Below are 21,903 nucleotides of genomic sequence, written 5' to 3' on the forward strand. Positions count from 1 at the left end.
TACCAAGAAAACTGAGACAAACATCAAGTACAAAGAGTGAAAGTTGAAAAGGAAAAGGAAAAACAAGAAGAATAAGTGAAATTGAGAGCACCATCCACTAGAGCTAAAAAAATCCAAACTAAAGATCCAAACAAACATTTTAAGAAGAAGAAAGTAAGTAGAATCAAAATGTGTGAGTTGAACTTACAGGGGATTTGCGTTGGTACTGTCGTTAATGCATTAGCATGGACACCGGCAGCAATGTGGAAGCAACGACGGCTGTGTGAAGGCACATATTGTATCAAACCCTAAGTTTTGGGTACAATCGCATGGGAAGAAGAGAGATTTCGTAGAAGCTAGGTTTTGGGTGTGTTTCATGATTCGGTAGAGGGAAGAAGCGCGTGCGGGGAGGAAAATTAAAACTAAAAAGAAAAAATCTAAGCCAACACCTGATAATCAAAACTCTCTTATGCCAATTATACTTGACGTTTTAAAAATGACAAGAAAACAAAAATTAAACTTGACCTTTTTAGAATATCAAATATTGTGTAAACGTGAAAAAATCCGAAAAAAATTCGTCAGTCTCCGCTTTTTTCTTTTCTTTTCTTTTTTACATTTTCTTGACGTTTTTCTTTAAAATTACCTGGTATTCCTGCTTGCTGTTTATTCTTGATTGTTGTTTCTGTGTTATAGAGTACATGTAGATATATAATAACCATTACAAAATATCAAGCCCCTTAGCAACTCATTTGTAATTCTTTTCTGGGTAGCCACTTGATGGTTTTGATAGGAATAGATGAGTTATTGTGATTCATCTTTATCAAGGTTTGCAGCTGTTCAGTTTCCAAAATATCCTTTAGCTATGAACCTAAATTATGGTTGTAGCAATCTGCTATTACTATAAGAAGTAGTTGTTGCATGGAGTATCTAAATAAACGTATTGTCCCTATATTTTTTGTTATGTTCTCTCTCTTTTTCTTTTCTTTTTTTCTTTTATTGTTTCTTTTTAAAGGGCAATAGTTTAGTTCTTTTAATGGAATTTTAAAAAAAAATTAAGATAATAGAGATTTAGATTAAAAGATGAGACAATCATTAGCATAGTGTACTTGAAATCCTCTAGCATTTTAGGATTATCAAAAATTGGGATTACATGCAAAACAACCTTTTTCCATAAATGTGAACAAATTTCATTTTTTGACATTCTTCTAAACCAAATATTGAACTTTGCTATATGGTTCAATTTCCCTATTTTATTTTCTTGGACACTCAAAAGAATCATAAGCCACAAATGAGAGGGTTTGTCTTTTGAAATGGGCCTTTAGGCATTTGAGATTTGACATTTCCCCTCAAATATGAAGCCCAACTTTTTCTTTCAAATCATCAAATGTGTATTCTCTTCCACAACCTTCTTGAAGATGTCTATTTTTGTATTATTTTATCCCTTTTGCATATTCTGTTGGTAATAATATTGCACTTAGAGGATTCAACTTCCAAAAAAACCATTGATATTCACATGTCCATTTATTGTCATTATCTTCTATTGCCTTATATAGTAGAAAGCACATTCTATTTGCAATTTTGGCTTTGTTTAAATTCTCACTTTTGGGTTATATGTAAACTTTTGTAGTAGTTAATGATAAAAGGGTTATATTGCATCATTCTCAAAATTTTCCTTCATATTCATTTTGTTGCAAGTGCAAAGTTCACATATTAAAGTAGTATATAGTATTTCATAACTTTACGAGGTTAATGTTGCTAATGGTTTATTCTCAATAATATTAAGAAAATATATCAAACTCTCACACTTTACTTTATTTGATAACAATTTTGTTTTAAATTTTTAGTTTTTGAAATTACTTTCTCCCAAATTTCTTTTACCATAATTTTACCTTCCTTAAATAAACATCTAAATTCTTTATTAAATTCTAAGAAGAAAACAAGTTTTTAAAATTTATTATTATTATTAACATTTCAAAACTTAGCTTGGTTTTTAAAAAAAAACATAGGTCAAAAGTCGGAAAAATTAAAAGGATATTGTCATTTTAGAAACTATTTAGGAAAATATTGTTGTTTTCAAACTATTTGTAAAAATATTGTTTTTTTTTTTAAATAAGTCGAGGGTTGAAAATTCGATCTAGATCCTTCTTTTCATTTATACGTCCAACTTTGAACCCTCGATCTTGCCCTTCCTAACATTATTATTGAGTCTGTTTAATTATCATTCTAGAGACCTTCCTCTATCAAAAGATCTTATTTCTAAATTTTCATAAGGTCCCCCTGGAATTCCTTCCAAAGCTTGTTGAATAATTTTTAAGATTCTGTCATCTTGACTAAATAACGAGCTAATGAATCTCCTTCTTTTTGCCACTGAACTTCCCAATCAAATTCGAGAGCGAGATTATGAGAGAGAGCAAAAGCGAGATTTTGAGCAAGAGCGAGAGCGAGATTTTGAGCGAGTGCGAGATTTTGAGTGAGAGCGAGAGCGAGAGCGAAATAGTGAGATTTTGATAGAGCGCGAGAATACCGTACAAATTTTTCTTTTTTTTCTTTTTTAATTATTTATTACACATTCCACCTTCTTCTTTCTTTCTTCCTTTCTTTTTTTTTTAATTTTCCATTTTATAAAAACAATTTCTAAAAATATTTTATTATTTTATTTAAACTCTAAAAAGAATAAATTTTAAAAAATAATAACTCATAAAAATAAAAAAAAATGTAAATTAAATACCTCATTTATTAAAAACAATTACAAAAATCAATGTGTCCCACAAGGCGGATGTCGTTGATTTCGAGCTGGTTGTTGTCATCGACTTCGAACTTGAGGTTGCTCGGGTTCTTCTTGATGTTGCTCTGGTACCTCTGCAGGCGATTCATAATATAAATATTCATTATGCTCTCCACGACCCCGACCATATCCATGCACGTATGAAGACGAAGGACCAGCCTCTGAGTCATAATGTCCTGAACCAAATGCTGGCATCATCATCATCGAACTAACATAATTAGTTTGACTCTGCGTCTGCATCATAGGGGGCAACTCTTCCACATTATGTGCAACCTCATCAAACTCATCCTCTTCCCGAATAGGTCCTCTACGTCTAGGAGCTGGTGGAGGAACAATAGGTACATCGTACATATAATGAATTTCCTCCATATAACTTTGGTTGTCACTACATATAGCAAGAACCTATTCGGATCATTCGCAACCTCATGGAGTCTACTGTTGTTCGATCTCTGTGAATTATAAAACAATTAGACAATATTTAAAATAAATTTAAATAAAAATAATTAGATAATATTAATTCATTTACCAAATGACCCACAGATGCTCCCGGACGAGTGACGTAGCGCCTTGTGATATTATTATACCAATGAATATATTCTGGAGTGACATCTGTGTCAAACTGTTCAAGAGAAACCCCCACTGCAATAAACCTTACACGATAATGCCATCGCACTACCAAATGTGCAACTTTTTCGGACCAATCTCCAGTCCTTAGGTCAATATCATGCAGTACGGGTTCAGTATTACAAGGCGATAAGACATCTTGCTGAGGAAGATGCCACTCACCAATGTGAAAAATTAGGCAAAGTATGCATAATAATTTTGTACGGCTCCCAAATAACCTGAAACACAAAATATTATATTAGAGAATATTAAAGACAAATACAATAAAAATGTGAATAAAATAATCAATTAGGTTTAGTATAATGTACCTGTTCAGGTTGAAGCAGATCAAACATGTATCTATACTGGTTGACTACATGTGTGGCTGTCCTAGTCACACAAAATTTGTCTATCCACCTAAATTTTTAAATTGATAATTTAGAATTTAAATTAACTAGATCAGTGATATAAAAATTAAATTGAACTAAAACAACATACTGAGAACCTTAAGCTCGTCCAAGTAACTGAGCGTCATTAACATGATGTAGCTGTGGAGCCATTGTTGGAAATCGCTCCCAAGCCCATAGTTGCAAAAGTATGAGAGGCCCAGCTATCTCTCGAACCTCAGGTCTTGTTGCTTTTCATAGTTGTCTATACAACCATGGAGGTTATCTAACAGTGGCAGGAACATCAAGTGAACAAAATAACTTGATTTATCTAAAAACAGACTTCCACCCATCATTTGTAGTATATATGCTCGTGCATATCTTATGACGGTTTCCTCGTTTGCATCATCTGTGAGCTCACGAAATTGTGTTCCTAACTATATTAAACTTAACCTCGATCCTTTAATCTTGTCGGCAGGTGGGGTCTTATCGAGGTACAGTTGACAAAATTCTAACCAGTCATCGTACATCACTCCGGTGACCGGCTCACCGTCAATAGGTAACCCCAACAACACTTCTATGTCTTGTAGAGTGATAATGCACTCTTCAACAGACATATGGAATGTATGCCTCTCGGGCCTCCATCTCTCAACCAAGGTTGTGATCAGATGCCAGTCCAACTGAATAAATCCTAATCTGGCAACCCCATAGAATCCAGATGTACGCAGTAGCGGTAGTATTCGAGGGTGGAGCGGGATAGTGCGCTGAAGAACTGCCTCTCGACGCCTGTAAGATATTTCTCCAGTAGTATGATCTCGTCATACAACATATGAACGATGAATGGACTGGTCGTACAAAACATCGGGATCAACAGGTCTTGGGTTTAAAGCCATGATCTAAAAAAAAAATATATTAAAATTGACTATAATTGAATAGTAAAGAAAAGTGTGAGGGTAAAGAATAATGTAAAACTTTATTGATTACAATAAAAAAAATTGAATATACAATAGATTATTATAAAAAAAAAAATGAATATATAATAAATTATAATAAAAAATTGAATATACAATAAATTATAATAAAAAAATTGAATATACACTAAAATGAATATATAATAACAAAATTATTTATTTTTCAATCTCTAACTATCCAAAGCCCGTCTTAGTAACGAAGGACACTTTCTTCGATTATGTCCTAACTGGTTACAAAATCCACATCGTTGTCGAGTGGCTGATTCTGTCCAATCCATCTCGTTGTGATAACGTGAACTTTTCGGTCTACCAGGTTTTCTCAACAACGATGGATCAAGATGTAAGACGGGCATATTAGGGTGCGTGATCTAGTAATCTTCATGCTGTACAGGTTGAAATTGAGGAGAGTAACATTCAGCATACGTTGACAATTTGTAGTAGTCTTCAATAAAATCTTCGTAGTTCATGTTAAAATGTGAGCAAACGACCATAAAATGCGAGCATGGAATGCCGAATGCTTGCCACTTGTTACATGAACAGTACTGCTCAGACCTATTTAACCTCAATATTTGAACTTTTCCTCCTTTGGCATTGAGACTATGATGTCCGGTCTTCATATGATACACACCTTCATTTCGATCGTATGATTGTACTTCATGTTTACTAGATCGTGCAGCCCATTTATTTATTTTGTCGTGTGTGTACCTGGATTTTTACTCCACTTAGTATTATAAAATATGTTTGAAATAAATTATTAATAAAATATATATATATAAAATAATATTACCAGGTGTATTTATCTTAACGCTCTAATGCATCCCTTATTTCTTCTCTTCTTTTCTCGAAATAGTTCACGCATTTGAAGAATGTTATCTGAGCAAGAGCATTTATAGGCAACATTCGAGCTCCTTTGAGAACTCCATTTATGCACTCTAATAGATTTTTTGTCATCCACCCATATTTGAATCCTTCATCATGTAACATGATGTAGCTGTGGAGCCATTGTTGGAAATCGCACCCAAGCCCATAGTTGCAAAAGTATAAGAGGCCCAGTTATCTCTCGAACATCAGGTCTTGTTGCTTTGCATAGTTGTCTATACAACCATGCCAAGCATGCTCCACCCCACGAATACCGCCCCGCATCATGGAGGTTAGCTAACAGTGGCAGGAACATCAAGTGAACAAAATGGCTTGATTTATCTGTAAACAGACTTCTACCCATCATTTGTAATATATATGCTCGCGCATATCTTATGACGATTTCCTCGTCTACATCATCTGTGAGCTCACGAAATTGTATTCCTAACCATATTAAACTTAACCTCAATCCTTTAATCTTGTCAGCAGGTGAGGTCGCACCGAGGTACAGTTGACAAACTTCTAACCAGTCATCGTACATCACTCCGGTAACCAGCTCACCGTCAATAGGTAACCCCAACAACATTTCTATGTCTTGTAGAGTGATAGTTCACTCTCCAACAGACATATAGAATGTATGCGTTTCGGGCCTCCATCTCTCGACCAAGGCTGTGATCAGATGCCAGTCCAACTAAATAAATACTAATCTAGCAACCCCATAGAATCCAGATGTGCACAGTAGCGGTAGTATTCGAGGGTGGAGCGGGATAGTGCACTGGAGAACTGCCTCTCGACGCCTGCAAGATATTTGTCTAGTAGACGATCTCGCCATACAATAGATGATCGATAAATAGACTGGTCGTACAAAACATCGGGATCAACAGGTCCTGGGTTTAAAGCCATGATCTGAAAAAAAAAATATTTATTTCTCAATTAAAAAAAATATTTGTTTCTCAATTAGAAGAATAATGTACAACTTAATTAAAAGAATAATGTACAACTTAATTAGAAGAATAATGTACAAAACAAGTTAATTAAAAGTTATGTACAAGTTAATTAAAAGAATAATGTACAAGTTAATTAAAAGAATAATGTACAATTTAATTAAAAGAATAATGTACAACTTTATAATATAAAAAATTTGAATATACAATAGAAGAGAGCGAGATTGAGAGAGCGAGATGTTCAGCGAGATTGTAGGAGAGAGCGAGATTGAGAGAGCGAGATGTTCAGCGAGATACTCTCAATCTCGCTCTCTCCTTCAATCTCGCTCTCTCCTACAATCTCTGAGAATGGAAGCTCCAATGGAAGTAATATACAAACCCATCTCTGAAAATCAATCTTTTATCATTTTATTCGATCATTGAATTTATCTCAGTTGTTGCCTACTGAGAGAATTTATCATTATTTTCTCAGAATTTTGGTTATTTTGTTTGTATGTAAATCATGTTAAATGAAAGTCCATTCTCGAGCGTGGTAACTTGCATAACTAAACCTTTGTTTTTAGTTTAATTATATAAAAGATGGAAGTTTGAACATTTTACCTTACAGATATGTAACATCTTGAGTTAATTCAAAGTGTACTAATTAATGATAACATAGCATCCATTAATAATAGTTCTTATGATAGTTCTTATGGTTAAATTAATTAAAACCTTTTAACAACGTATGTATGAGAAATGTTGAGGATATGGGATGATTGCATAGGATTAATTAGACTAAGCTTATTCTGATTGTGTAAAGAGCATTAGTCATGGCCGCTCTCTCCTTCAATCTCGCTCTCTCCTACAATCTCGCTCTCTCCTTCAATCTCACTCTCTCCTACAATCTCGCTTTCAATCTCACTCTCTCAATCTCGCTCTCTCCTACAATCTCGCTCTCTCTCTGCTTCACCCACTTATCTTCCTTGTCGAAGGTTGAAGTTTCGACTTATGTATATCAAGACTATACAAAATTAGCGGGATTCCCTTCTAGAGTGAGATCCTCATCACAAAATTAGCGAGATTTCCATGTATGTCGAAACTTCAACCTTCGACAACCCTAAAGTGTTTCTTTATTTGTCGAAACTTCAACCCTCGACAACCCTAATTTACGTATTGTTTCCAAGTTTTTGTTTGTTTGTCGAGTTCTCAGCGTTCGACCTCTACATTAGTCGAATCTTCAACCCTCGACTTCTAGCATCGAACTCCCAAAACAACAATATTTCTCTAGTAAGTTTCAAAACAACAATATTTCTCTAATAAGTTTTGAAAACAAAAATATTAATATTAAAGGTCCGTCGAAAGTCGGTAACAAAATAAAATAATTGATATGTAACAACAACATTTACAAATTTATTACTTTCTTTAAAAAAAACCAAATTTATTGTTAAAAGGAATCTCAATTATTTATTTATTTGAGTAAATGGAGACTCAACTTCATCAACTACATATTTTACTTCTACCAAGAAGCATTTTGCTTCTATGATCAAATTCTTCCCTAGCAATTAGAAAAGCTAGTGCAACTTGAATCTTACCATTAAATAAGCAATAACTCAAAAAAATCGACACCAACAAAAATCATGTGAGATTAATAACACTATAACATAGCACCAAGTGTCATATTCAAAATATGGAATATATTATTTCCTGTGATAGAAAGTGACAAAATTGGAAAGAAAGCTCCCACCAATATGTTTAGATAGAAAAATATAAGGCTTAGCTACATTTCTTACAACTCATTTTTCAAAGTACTTTACATTAATTATCCCTCAAGGGTGGTAGGTTTGAATATTTACCCATTAATTTTTGTTAGCTCAACAAATATAAATATGAACTCCAACCTCAACATGACACTTTTATCGTTGAATTATATTTAAAGGGGTGAAATTTGAACTCTGACTTTTAGGGACGAAACACATGTTAATACCACTAAGTCAAATTTACTCTAGTTTGGATTTTGTTTATGTTGGCTTCACTTGTTAGTATAAACTATGGTATTATGACCAAGAACATACCATTTTTTTATATATATGAGTGTTTGGACCAGTTTACACACACCTAAACTAATCTCATGGGACAATTTATTGTCTCTACAACATTTAGGTGTCAAGAAAACTCGTAAAAAATTAATTCCTTGGTAGACGACCACCATAAATTGAACCTTTAACCTCTTAGCCATTTATCGAGACTAACAAAAAAAATATATACCATATATACATTTAAAACGAGGATAGGATTGTATATTCACCTGAACAAAACACCAAAAATTGCAAGGAGAAGCCATGGTTTGAGCCATTTTATTTGTTGTCAATTGCCCCACTGTGAGAACTGGCACTCGAGTAGGAGGACCCCAAGCATCCAACGTGGGAAAATGAAAGCAGTAAGAAGAGAAAAATGGCATCAAACAACAAGAGTTAGCGTAGACCTAAAGCTCAATGAAACTTGAAAGCCCGATTGAACAAAGCAAAGCAAAGCCAAGCCAAGCCAAGCCAAGCCAAGTCGAGCCTCGCTCGATCCTTTCCTAGTCCTTAGCCACAGTAAAATCCACATTTCATAAAGGCCGTTCCTTTGCTTTAAGCCTTAACCACCCAGTTTCTCTTCATCCCTCAGATTTTTCTTCCATCAGACGGCGGTGAGAGCGAACACGAAAGGCAAAACCAACTTTTTATTAACCCCCGTCAAACCCAAAATCACTTTCTTCTTCTATCCATCTATACCAGAGCTAAACTTTTAGCTAAATTGTCGAACCCTTTCAACCACTCGTTATCTTTTTCCCTCTGTGAACCGTCTCAACCTTCTTCAATTTCAGTTATCGAGTGTTCCCACCGTCTTAATTGGTCGTTTTTGAGTTAAAACCCTGTTTTTGGGTCTCCGATCGCCGGAATTTTTTCTGGGTTTTCTTCCTAATTGGATATCTTGTAAATGGGTTGAAGATAATATTTGGATTTTGGAAGAAAGGAAAATGGAGTGGGACAGCAATTCGGATCTGAGCGGAGACGAGGAAGAGGAGGGCTTCTTACTCAACGATGGTGGGCCTCTTCCTTTTCCTGTTGAGAACTTATTTCAAACTGCGCCGTGTGGGTTCGTCGTCACCGATTCTCTTGAACCTGACCATCCCATCATTTATGTCAACTCCGTCTTCGAAATGGTTACTGGATATCGTGCGGAGGAAGTGCTTGGTCGCAATTGGTCAGTTGATTGTAAAGTAGTAGTATTTTTTTGATTTAGTGCTTTTTTTGTTCGAATTCTGGAGCTTATTTAGGGGTTGAATGCGTTTTTTTCTCTTCCTTTGGGTTGGGGTGGGGTTATTTCGGTTGGTTAGAGACAGGGTGGCATTTGTTTTTTTATGCGTATTGTAGTTGTGTCTTGTGGTTTCTGGGGCGGATAGGAAGTCTTTGGCTTAGTTATTCTTTCTTTGGTGTTCTTGGTTTAAATTGGTCAGTTAGCTTAATGTTGGATTGGATGAATTGGCAAGTTTTTGGTGTGTGTTTATAGCTGATGGGCAGGTTACTGGAAACCGTAGTGTTTTCTCTGGAAGGTATAATCGATATTTATGCAACTTTCTACTTCTTTGTTTTCAGTTCTTGTGACAATTTAGCTTCGTTGTGAGTTTTTATAATCAGTTGAAGTTTGAAGAAATCTACTACTACAGTTTTCGTAAAGGGTCTCTTTTCTCAAACTGAGATGAATCTTCAAAGAATGGGGATAGAGGATAGGTTACATGAGTAATCTTGTGCCTATGTAAATGAACACTCCTTTACAAGTAGAGCAGAACTATCATAAATAAAAGGCTTTCTGACAATGATGGATATTTTCTTCCCTTACCAAGAAGTGATTGACTCTGAAAGGGATTGATGAAATTAGTGCAAGTTTCTTAAGAAATCATCCCATGCCTTAACATCCATTTTGCAATTTCTATCAAGTCGTTGCAGAAGAATGACCTTTCTGTTCTTATATTCTACTATTCTCATTTCAGCTAAGAAATTCCGTTTAGGTTTCCCTTTTCCCTGTTGACTTGACAGAGGATATTGAATGTTGGTGCTTTTCTAAATGTTTTTTCCAATCTTGTAATCCCTACTTCCTACCCCCAATTATATGGCCAAATTCGTAGGATGTCAAATGATTTGCATGGATAGTGAGAAGCATATGATAGAAATCTTTTGAGGCTAAATTTTTTCTATTCACAAAAATTTAGAAGATGCGAGTTGCTTTTGAGGTATTAGGAAGCACCAACCACAGGATTTTGTACTATGGCATTGGCAGTATTCTTGGAATGAAGGATCAGGCTTACTGTTGTAATTGTGCTTGTGCTGCAATGTGGGGAAGGTATTTTGACTGCTTTTGAGGCAGTAAAAGATGGAATTCTTAGGATTCTTATGATTCCGAGATGCAAGCTTTTAGGTATTTTGGAGATCTAGTGTGTATTGCCCTCCGAAGGATGGGCTGTAATCTTCATGCTTGGTTTGGGATCTTCAGTACTTGAAGTTGGTGGAGATTGTTTACTGGAAAAATACTTTGTAGAATGAATTATTTAAAAAGTGGTAAAACCCCAAATTTAGGCAAAGGTAAAAAAGGTTGCAACGTTTTGATGTAACTTTCATGATTGTAAAACGATTAGAATAAAATGCATGAACTGGAGTCTTCAATGATTGGTTATTGAGTTTCAAGGAGTCTAGGGTTGACGAACATGATGAATACTTCTTGGCTAGGTTCTTGGTTGAGGACAGGGAGAAGAGAATCATTCTTAAATAGAAATTTGTGGAGTTAAGTCACAAAGAGGGAGCCAGATTTCTACAAAAAGGGGAAAAAAAAGTTGGTTTGATTTGGTGAGATGACAATTTAGCAAGTTCTCATAGGATAAGATGAAGTTATGGCTTTCTTTAGCAAGCTTTACACTACAAACAGAGAGTACAGATTTATTCGGGAAGTGGTGTGCTGGCAGCCAAGCTTCAAGAATGGAGGTGATGCCATATTAGCTTTGAAGAGTTTAGACGAAAGCATTGGTCAAGATGGTTTCAAACTTTCAACTTTCAAGATGACAATTTTCACAAAATTCTGGGTTTTTTTTTTCCCCCTCAAGAATGAGGTCATGGAGGTGTTAAAGGGTTTCCCGGTGAATGATATTTTGAATTCCACCATAAGAAGACTTCATTGACTAAGGAGAAACAGGAAGTAGAAAAAGTAAGAATCTTTGGCTGATCAACTTGGTTACTAGTATATTCAAGATTTTTTTTAGTGAATAATCGAACTCATTCAAAACAAATAAAAGAATACAAGGGTATACAATAAATGAAGTTTACAAAAAGGGAGCAAAACTAAATAAATGGGCTTTAGTAAAGTAAAATACTGACTTAAAAGGATGATTACAACATCACTAGAGTCCTTATCAACATCTGAAAAGGTCTTATTATTCTTCTCTCCTCAAAGGCCCAAACCTTCCTTTCTTTTTCGTTGGAGGGACCAGGGCCAAAACCCTCTTTCTAGGTAAAAGAAGTTGAAGGCAGTCTCAAAGGCAACATAATTTCTGATTATCCTGCAATTAGTAGCTGAGGGTAGTGGCCACATATTTATAAAGCCATTGAATTCATTTTAGTAATAGTAATTCCAAGTCTGAAAAATGGACTCATCAGCATGGACCATTGTGTACCATCTATACTTGAGATATTCAAACAAACTAAAGAAGAAGCATGAAATAGCATTTGTATGGTGGATGAAGCAATCGAGAGCACACAAACACACGAAGTGTATATCCTATTCACCTGATTGATTAGATCAATTACAAGGGAAAGTAAGATTTGTGATGTTGAAATTAGTTGAATATTGAATCATAGATACAAAAAATTGAGAAACTACATAAGATTCAAGATGGAAGGTGCATTAAGAGCAGTTGAAGGAGATTTGTTCCAATCAGGTAACAGAGAAAATTCTAGGAACACCTCGACCATTTCTTTGTAACTACTATGTTCGGCAAATTGGAAGCCAAATGCCTGAAACAAACAGTTTCAAATTGCCATAGCTCCAAAAAAATATGATCAAGTTCTACTACCCTCCAACAAAGAATGCATCAAAGCGGCCCTACTGAACTAGGCAACTTTCTCATTAACCCATCCAAGGCTTTAACTTTTCCTGAATGACCTGTCACATGAAAAACTTAACGTTTTTGGAAATTTTCACTTTTCACAATGAAGTAAAGAAACACGTTAGAGAAAGAGAGATTCACCAGACACAGGAAACTACAAGAAAACCCTTATGAGGGATTTGGACTCCAAAGACAAGCAACCCTTCTTCCTCAACTAATTTTCAAGTCCTTGATCAAGGTTAAAATAACCATTATGTCCCTTGTTTCCCTATCAGACAACAAATGAAGTGATAGAGCAAGAGAGCTATCTAAATGAGAGAGTACGTTGATTTCTCATACATAGAGCATAGAGGTCTATCTTCCAACCACTTATCCTATCAATAATAAGTATCCTTCCATCACCCGCAGAACATTAAAAGAATTGAGAAAAGAATGGGAGCTCATTGGAAATATTTTTTCCAAAGATTTTTTGAAGTTCCTTTGGCCCCATTGGACATCCATTCAAAAGGGTGAGGACCATATTTGGTTGTGATAATCCTATACCATAAGGTATTAGATTCAAGAGGAAGCACTATTTGGTGAACAAGGTCTTGTTTTGTGCCTTTAAATTCCCTAACTTTGCCACCACTTTCCATCATACAAGGCAAGACCCTTCCCATTGGTGACCCCCTCCCACATGAAGTCCCTTTTCTAAAGTCTTACTAACATAACTAGGGAATCTAGTTAGGTACAAATAATAGACTAAGATAGACCACTCAAGAATCAAGATCGAATAAATAAGAGTCATTCTACCTCTTTTTTGAGAACTAACTCCTCTCTTCCACGAGGCTGCTCTCTTATGAACCTTATTCACTACTGGATCCAAAAAGAGAGATTTCCTGGGTTATGGCCAAGCGTAAGGTCGAAATAGGATGAAGGGAATGAACCTGTTTTTGCACCCCACCAGACCAACCCATCTATCCACCTTCCCAGCGTCACAATTCAAACCAAAATCTAACACTAACGATCCATTAATCTTAAGCCCAAACATAGCCTTGGTGATAGCTAAAGTGTGAATTAGAAGATTGAGGAACAACTTTTCGTTAAACAAGTAGAAAAAGACGATGTCATTGGCGAACTGAAAATGAGATGGAGACACCTTATCCTTCCCAATCTCAAAACCATCAAGGATACTGCCTTCAACCCCTAGAAATAATTTTACTAGGAATGTCCACTGCGAGCATGAAAAGAAGGGGAGGATCAACATGTATAAGACCTCTCAAGGCTCGAATCCTACAGCGGCTTACAATTAATGAGAATGGAGTACGTAATTATTCTGATGCAACTCCAAATGCACACTCTCTATTTATTCCCAAAGCCTCTCTCGCCCAAATTTTGTCCAGAAAGTTTCTATCCACGTGATCACAGCCTTCTCAAGGTCAATCTTAAAAGTAACCCTCTCCTGGTTGGGAGTGTTATATAATCCTCAATATCCCCATTACTAATAAGGGCTTAGTCTAGAATTTTTCCCTACACACAATCAGTAATAAATGTCTTGGTTGAAAGGTTAATGGGTGTGCTGCGTAGCCTGAGTTCTACAATGTTGTCCTATCTAAGTGCTTCTGGAGGGAAGACAAATACTTGTGGAAACTGAAATAATGATTATCAAAAGACAAATAAGGTTAATTTGCTGTCTTTTTTTCTTTCTTTCTTTTCTTTTCCTATTTAGTTAGTTTGGTGTGAATCCCTTTGATGGGCTGTCTTTTGGTATGCCATTTTGTACTCTTTTGTGTTTCTCTCATAAAATTTATGAATTTGAGAAAGTAAACCAAAAGAACAAAAAGATGAGAAAAAGGCCAGGCAAAAAAGTAAATTTAAAAAAAAAAAAATCAATCTTGAGAAAGCATGTAAATGGTAGATTGTAGACTTGTTGTTTATGGTTATTAAGGAAAAAGAAGTTTCGAGTGAAATGGATTGGATATATTAAAGTTTAACACAATTTTCTATTTTTATTAATTCTAGTCCAAGGGATGGGTGAATGACCAAGGGTTTCAACATGGAGATGTACTCACTTCTAGTATTTTTTTAATGGTTGGCAACGTTTTAATTGGATTGATTGAACATAGAACTCAATCCTTGGAAGGGTTTATAATTGGTTTGGAAGGAGACGGTTGTAATTATTTGCTTTGTCTTTCCCCCCCCTCCCCCCCTTTTTTGGATTGGGGTCTTTTCCTATTTAGTTAGTTTGGCGTGAATCCCTTATATGGGCTGTATTTTGGTATTCTATTTTGTACTCTTTTGTGTTTCTCTCCTAGAATTTATGAACTTTAGAAAGTAAACCAAAAGAACAAAAAGATGAGAAAAAGGCCAGGCATTAAAGTAAAATTAAAAAAAAAAAAAAAAAAAAAAAAAATCAATCTTGAGAAAGCATGTAAATGGCAGATTGTAGACTTGTTGTTTATGGTTATTAAGGGAAAAGAAGTTTCACGTGAAATGGATTGGATATATTAAAGAGTGTAATTTTTAACACAAAATTTTCTATTTTTATTAATTCTAGTCCAAGGGATGGGTGAATGACCAAGGGTTTCAACATGGAGGTGTACTCACTTCTCTAACTCTTGGTATTGTTTCAAGTCTTCTTCCATAATGGCTCTATTAATTACCAATTGAATGAAAAGTTTTTTTCTTGTTTCCACAAAAAAAGAAAAAAAAAAGAGCTGATTGGCAATTTCAATCAACAGATGAACTTTGTTGATGGTTTTAGCCTTGGAATGGAAAAATCTTCCAATTCGCCAGTGATAATATTCTATTTTGTTCTATCAACAAGTCTGCTATAACTTGTTAGAAATTGTGATCAGCCAAGAAATGATGCCTTTCATGGGCGGGCATGGTATAAAAAATCATGAACAAGCATAGAATCACCTTTTCCTGCTGTGTGAGTTTGCCCAGCGGTTTTGTGGAAGGGTCCTCTCCTCTTTCTGTTGGTTCACAGCCTTAACAAGCAACTCATCACACGTTTCTTTACCCTCTGGCTGGACTCCTTTTCAAGAAGGAAAAGAAAATCATGTGGGCATATTTTGTTAGAGCTTTCCACGGGATGGACAACGTGGGCATAAAGAAAACAAAGGACTTTCTGAGTGATGGAGTGCTCTTTCAAATATATTTGAGAGTAAATGATTTTGAATTTACAATAACAGAAGTTAATATCATAGGGATTGTTAGAAGTACATTGGATCAACTGGTGTTAGCGAATCTGCTTCCTATTTTCTCATGTGTAAGGACATTTTAAAAATACCGCAAGCTTAAGAAGACCTCATACTTGGAATCAAGTAATAAGGTCCTTCTACGGGTAGATACAGTATGAACTTCTTTGTTCTTGAATGTCCAGGTTATCATGTAGGTTGCCAATGACAGTGCAAGTCACGTGTTTGAATTTATCATAGATTCAACAAAGAGGATACAATGACGTATTAAAGATGATCGAGTACTTATAACTTGTCTTATTTAATCACCTATTAAAGGTCATTCTTGTAATCACCAATAGTTGCTGTGGTATTTTACTCCTTTATTTCATCAATCCTAAAACAAGAGGCTCCAATCCAGACATTTGGCTTATCGTTCGTTCGTCGTAGGAATGTTAGTGCTATGATCAAGGAGTTCCTCCTCAATCTGCCTCGTGGAGAGAAGGGTCACTTTTTATGGTTAGCTGGGGTGTGTGTGATCTTGTGGGTTTTGTGGGGGGAGTGGAAATGTTAGGATTTCTAGAGAGGTGGATAAGGACCCTAGTGTATCATCACGTTTCTTTGTGGGCTTGGGTTTTGAAGACCTTTTGTAATTATTCTATAGGTAGTATTTTACATAGTTGGAGCCCCTTTCTTTGAGGGTGGTGTTTTTGTGGGACTGAGTTTTTCGTATGTCCATGTATTCTTTTATTTTCTTCTCAATCAAAGCTGTTATTTTTATCATAAAAAGGATGAGATGTAAAGAATAATAATTAAAAAAAAAAAAAATCCTGAACTTTGATGTCCAAAGAGAGACATGGAACCTAACAAGAGTCCACACACTTTCCTTAGATCTCTCAAATCCCTCCAAAAATCTTATTGCTCCTTTCAATTGAAAGGTTCCACAAAATCTCACAAACCTCTTGCAAGCCAAAAAATGATCCTTTTCATGACGGAGGGTGGATGGAGGGAGATCTCCTTGACCATTGAACAACAATTACTAGGCTGGCTGAGTGTTTTATAAAGTATGCACCTTGGTGCAATAGTGACACCTCGCTTTGAAGAAGTGAGGTGCTGTTAGGAAGGCGCAATTGAAGTGCGTGCCTCCCATGAAGCTAAAGCTTTGAAATGTGCACTCGTCTTCTTAGCTTTGGTTTTTTTTTTTTTTTTTTTTGCATGTTTGTAAACCTAGACGCAAGGGTTTTTTTGTTGTAAGGTAGTTATTTATCAAATTTTTAAGCACGTAATAAAATAAATATTTTAAAGGTAAATCAATTTCTATCTCCATTTTCCTGCAAAAAAACCCTCTTCTGCTTCAATCTTCTTTAGTTCTTCGCCAATTAGCCACCAGGTTGCTCTCGCCACAGCCTAGATTCTCAGTAAGCGCTCTCTTGCTCTTACCCCAATTGTTTCTTCTCTCTTTCCATTTCACTCTTTACTTGGTTCTTCTCTCTTTATCCCACTTCACTTTCAGTTTATGATTACTCTTTCTTTCTTTAACTCTTTGCATTTTTTTAAGTTGAAGTCCTAAGTTTCTAATAATGAGGCAATTAATTTGATCAATTAAGTTGGTACTTGGTTACAGACATTTCCTAGTTGGTGAGACCTATGCAAAGCTCTCATGAACACTGAATTCACATAATCGAGGACGACTGACTATTACTCTTCCAAATCTAGCTGAACGTTTTTAGATCTTTATAGTCCATTCGGTTGCAAAGTTGTTCTATCTATCTTTTTTTTTTTTTTTTATTACTAGGAGTGCCTCCACATAGCTTCTTTTGTATCTTTTCAACTAAATATTTGTTTCTTGTTCAATGAGATCAGTAGATGAGAGGTGTTACATGATTTGAACAGTCATCGTTTAAAGAATAATCGTAGGGAAGGGGAAGAGTAAGGAACTCTTCATTGCTTTTCTTTTTGGGATGAAATCACAAGAAGCAATCCTGCAATGAACAAATTTTCAAGCATAAGGTTTTGAACTTTGATTGTCACTCTTCATTGGGAAGGGTAATTCCACAAATCTTTGGGGAGGGTGCTTTTCATTTGAGTTCTTCAAGATGATAGGGATAAAAACCATTGGATGACCACATTGTTCTACTTAGTTTTTGGTATATTTCTAAATGGAAGTATGATAGAGATCAATAATTGAGGATAAGCTTTCATATCCGCTCTTCATAGGGTGTAAGCATTTTTCAATACAGCGATGGCTACTCATAAGCATTGTTCAATACAATGGCTACTCAAACATTTTTCTTTACAATCTCAATTTTTACATTGTATGGAATATGGATATCTTAAATTAATAGTACTGTCACTAACTGAATTATTGCCTACTTTGTATAAGTAACATTTTTTTTCAGTATACTCAGACGATTTGATCTGATTCATCTACAGATAACTTGTTTTGAGTTGTTTCTCTATGAATTTTCAAAGATCCTGATTCTGTATGTAAGATTTGAGGATGCTTGGACCACTCTCATAAGTTGTAGTTAGGAGCGTTTTAGATGCATCCTAATGCTCTACCTAATAATAGGATAAGATGGTTGGAATTTTATTATTTCACTAATTCATGATGCCTAGCTTCTCTAATTTGTATGGTATCCTGTCTCTTTGTCTGCCCATGCAAGATTATTCTAGCTTATCATTTCTTTCCATGTTGGTCGTTTTGATTCATATATATTTGATGCTTGATTATTAACACATTTGGGATGTTCTTGCAGTCGATTCTTGCAATGTAGAGGTCCATTTGCAAAAAGAAGGCACCCACTGGTTGACTCATCAGTAGTTTCAGAGATCAGAAGATGTCTAGAGGATGGCACTGAATTTCAAGGCGAATTGTTGAACTTTAGAAAAGATGGAACCCCATTAATGAATAAATTGAGGTTAACGCCTATCTATGGAGATGATGAAACAGTTACTCATGTTATTGGTATCCAGTTCTTCACTGAAGCCGATATTGATCTGGGACCTGTGACCAGTTCTATGACAAAGGAGTTGACAAAATCATCTGATAGGTTTCGTTCTGCCCTTTCATCTTTTCGCTTTACATCTGTTGGGGACCGAAATATTTGTCGTGGTGTATGTGGTATTCTCCAATTAAGTGATGAGGTGATATCTTTGAAAATACTTTCACGATTGACACCCAGGGATATTGCATCAGTGGGATCTGTCTGTAGGCGGTTTTATGAGCTGACGAAAAATGAGGATCTCTGGAGAATGGTCTGCCAAAATGCCTGGGGTAGTGAAACAACACGTGTTCTAGAGACTGTGCCTGGTGCAAAAACTCTTGGCTGGGGCAGATTAGCTAGAGAATTGACAACTCTTGAAGCTTCTGCCTGGAGGAAGCTAACCGTTGGGGGATCTGTTGAACCCTCCCGTTGCAACTTCAGTGCTTGTGCAGTTGGTAATAGAGTTGTGCTATTTGGTGGGGAAGGTGTTAATATGCAACCGATGAATGATACCTTTGTACTGGATTTAAATTCTAGTAAACCAGAGTGGCAGCATGTTCAAGTTAGTTCTCCACCTCCTGGTAGATGGGGTCACACTCTTTCTTGTGTAAATGGTTCTCATTTAGTGGTCTTTGGAGGTTGTGGTAGACAGGGCTTGCTTAATGATGTTTTTTTGTTGGATTTGGACGCCAATCCTCCTGCCTGGCGTGAAATATCTGGATTGGCTCCTCCGCTCCCAAGATCGTGGCATAGCTCCTGCACTCTTGACGGCACCAAGTTGATAGTCTCCGGTGGTTGTGCAGATTCGGGAGTACTTCTTAGCGATACTTTTCTGCTCGATCTCTCAATGGAGAAACCCATATGGAGGGAGATACCTGTATCTTGGACTCCTCCCTCTCGGTTGGGGCACACATTATCTGTATATGGTGGCCGGAAGATTTTGATGTTTGGGGGTTTAGCTAAAAGTGGACCTCTACGGTTTCGATCAAGTGATGTCTTCACAATGGATTTAAGTGAGGAGGAGCCATGTTGGAGATGTGTAGCTGGAAGCGGAGTGCCAGGTGCTGGAAACCCAGGAGGGGTAGCACCTCCACCTAGACTGGATCATGTTGCTGTGAGTCTCCCGGGTGGCAGAATACTGATTTTTGGTGGCTCAGTTGCCGGTCTTCACTCTGCATCACAGCTTTATCTCCTTGATCCAACAGAAGAGAAACCAACTTGGAGGATATTGAAAGTACCTGGGCGGCCTCCAAGGTTCGCATGGGGACACAGCACATGTGTCGTTGGGGGAACCAGGGCAATAGTCCTTGGTGGTCAAACTGGAGAGGAGTGGATGCTAAGTGAGCTTCATGAACTATCATTGGCCAGTTCTGTCATCTGATTGAAGAGAGTGTAGAATCATGAAAGGAAGCTATTATGGAAAGAGAAAAAAACGAAAAACAAACACTTGAGAGAGAGCCATGAATTGCAAGATTGTGGGATCTTTATGAGATTGATGTGTTGGCAGAAATGTTATTGCTCTGGTCAGGACTCTGTATTAGATGTTTGTTCCAAAAGTGCATATTCTTGTAAGGAATTGTTCTGACTCAGAATAAAACTTTAAATTCAGTTTCAACGAGTGGTGCGGATACCAATTCTTGTGTTCTCTGTGAGGTTTAGCAAGAATCTTTTCTTCTGTATTATGCACAATGGAGTATATTCTTCTTCCATAGTAGGTAGACAGATAGGTTTAAGTTCAATGATCTATATAAGTAGGGCATATTCTTATTATATTATAAGAATATTTTGGTCTAATTCAGATTCTATAGGATTTGGAACAAAGCAAGAGGGAGTGGGTCCATGTCTGTCTGTAATAACTTTTCTGCTCAGGTTGGCCATCTATTCATGACCTCAAGATGTGAAATAGAAGCAAGCAACATTGCCACTGAAGGAAGAAGGAAAAAAGGCATCATCCAAAACCCCTTCTCTTTTCTGTAAAAGTAACACTCTGCTTATCTTATTTATATATTTTGCTGTCTTTGGTTGGCTGTGTAGCTTAACTTTTCCTCATTTCTCTGCTTGGGTTTACCTTTCTTTTCAATCAACTTTCACAGGGATTTTATCTGCCTCTTCCTCAACTCCCATTCATCAACAAAAACTTTTTAATCAGAAATATGCTTTTCAGACTGAATTCATGTTTTGGTTATATTTAGAGTTCTAAATTTTATATATATATATATATTATGTATGTATGTATGTATATCAACAGAAATCTGTAGTATTTTGTGTCGAGACAAAGTTCAAAAAATAGCGTGACGTGAGGTTTTTTGAAACTTAGGGGTATTTTTCTCCCAAAGTACTGGTGGCTTTTGTAAAATAAAAAAAATAATAATAAATAAACTAACACTATGGATATCTTTAAACTTGAGTTTTTGAGTTTTAGGGTAGTAATGGAACTCCTTCAAGTTTGGAGGTATTTTTGGAACAAATTATAAATTTTAGAGATATTTTCTATAATTTAGCCGAAAAAAAATATTTCATTATGTTGCTCTTATTTGTCTAGTTGTTCATTTTCTTTGGCTATTTATTTGTAATATCAAATGACAGATATATTAATTTGACGACATGAATATAGTTTAACAATTTTAGACATTTCAACTTTCCTTTACATTTCATAGGAGTTATGAAATCACACAATTAAAATGTCAATAGATCCTAATAGATGTAATGTTTGTGATAAAAATAAAAATAGAAGAGAAACACAAGACTGATTTATGTGGAAAACCCTAGGCTAGGGAGAAAAAATCACGATTGAATCTTATTATTAAGTTACACGAAATACAAAAAGACTGGTCAAATAAATAGACAGATAGGAAGCCCTAGGCCCATAAGTAAATTACAAATAAACCCCTAGGGTAAACAAATCCTTTTTCGACACTCCCCCTCAAGTTGGAGCGTAAATATCAATCAGACTCAACTTGCTGACACAGTAATCAAAACTCTGTCTTAACAACCCCTTTGTAAGGACATCTGCAATCTGCTGCTGATTTGAAGGGATGTAGGGAATATATATGCTCCCATTGTCCAATCTTTCTTTAATAAAATGTCTGTCGATCTCGACGTGTTTAGTCCTAT

General features: G+C 35.9%; 1 protein-coding gene across 1 annotated transcript; it reads left to right on the top strand.

Annotated features, from left to right (window-relative positions):
• Positions 1–9,111: 9,111 nt before the first annotated feature.
• LOC120079547 (adagio protein 1) lies at positions 9,112–20,822 on the top strand. The gene is made up of 2 exons (XM_039033763.2): positions 9,112–9,751; positions 18,562–20,822. Exons 1-2 carry the CDS (start codon positions 9,525–9,527, stop codon positions 20,168–20,170), a joined length of 1,836 nt encoding a protein of 611 aa, XP_038889691.1. The 5' UTR covers positions 9,112–9,524; the 3' UTR covers positions 20,171–20,822.
• Positions 20,823–21,903: the final 1,081 nt, after the last annotated feature.

Source organism: Benincasa hispida, chromosome 6, assembly GCF_027475165.1.
Source record: "Benincasa hispida cultivar pf3 chromosome 6, pf3_genome.v1.1, whole genome shotgun sequence".
Lineage (NCBI taxonomy): Eukaryota > Viridiplantae > Streptophyta > Magnoliopsida > Cucurbitales > Cucurbitaceae > Benincasa > Benincasa hispida.

Bases quoted from the DNA above. Each gene is read 5' to 3' on its own strand.
- LOC120079547 (XM_039033763.2), top strand. From the start codon at position 9,525: ATGGAGTGGGACAGCAATTCGGATCTGAGCGGAGACGAGGAAGAGGAG. The intron at 9,752-18,561 runs GTCAGTTGATTG...ATGTTCTTGCAG, and splicing joins GAAGTGCTTGGTCGCAATTG to TCGATTCTTGCAATGTAGAG.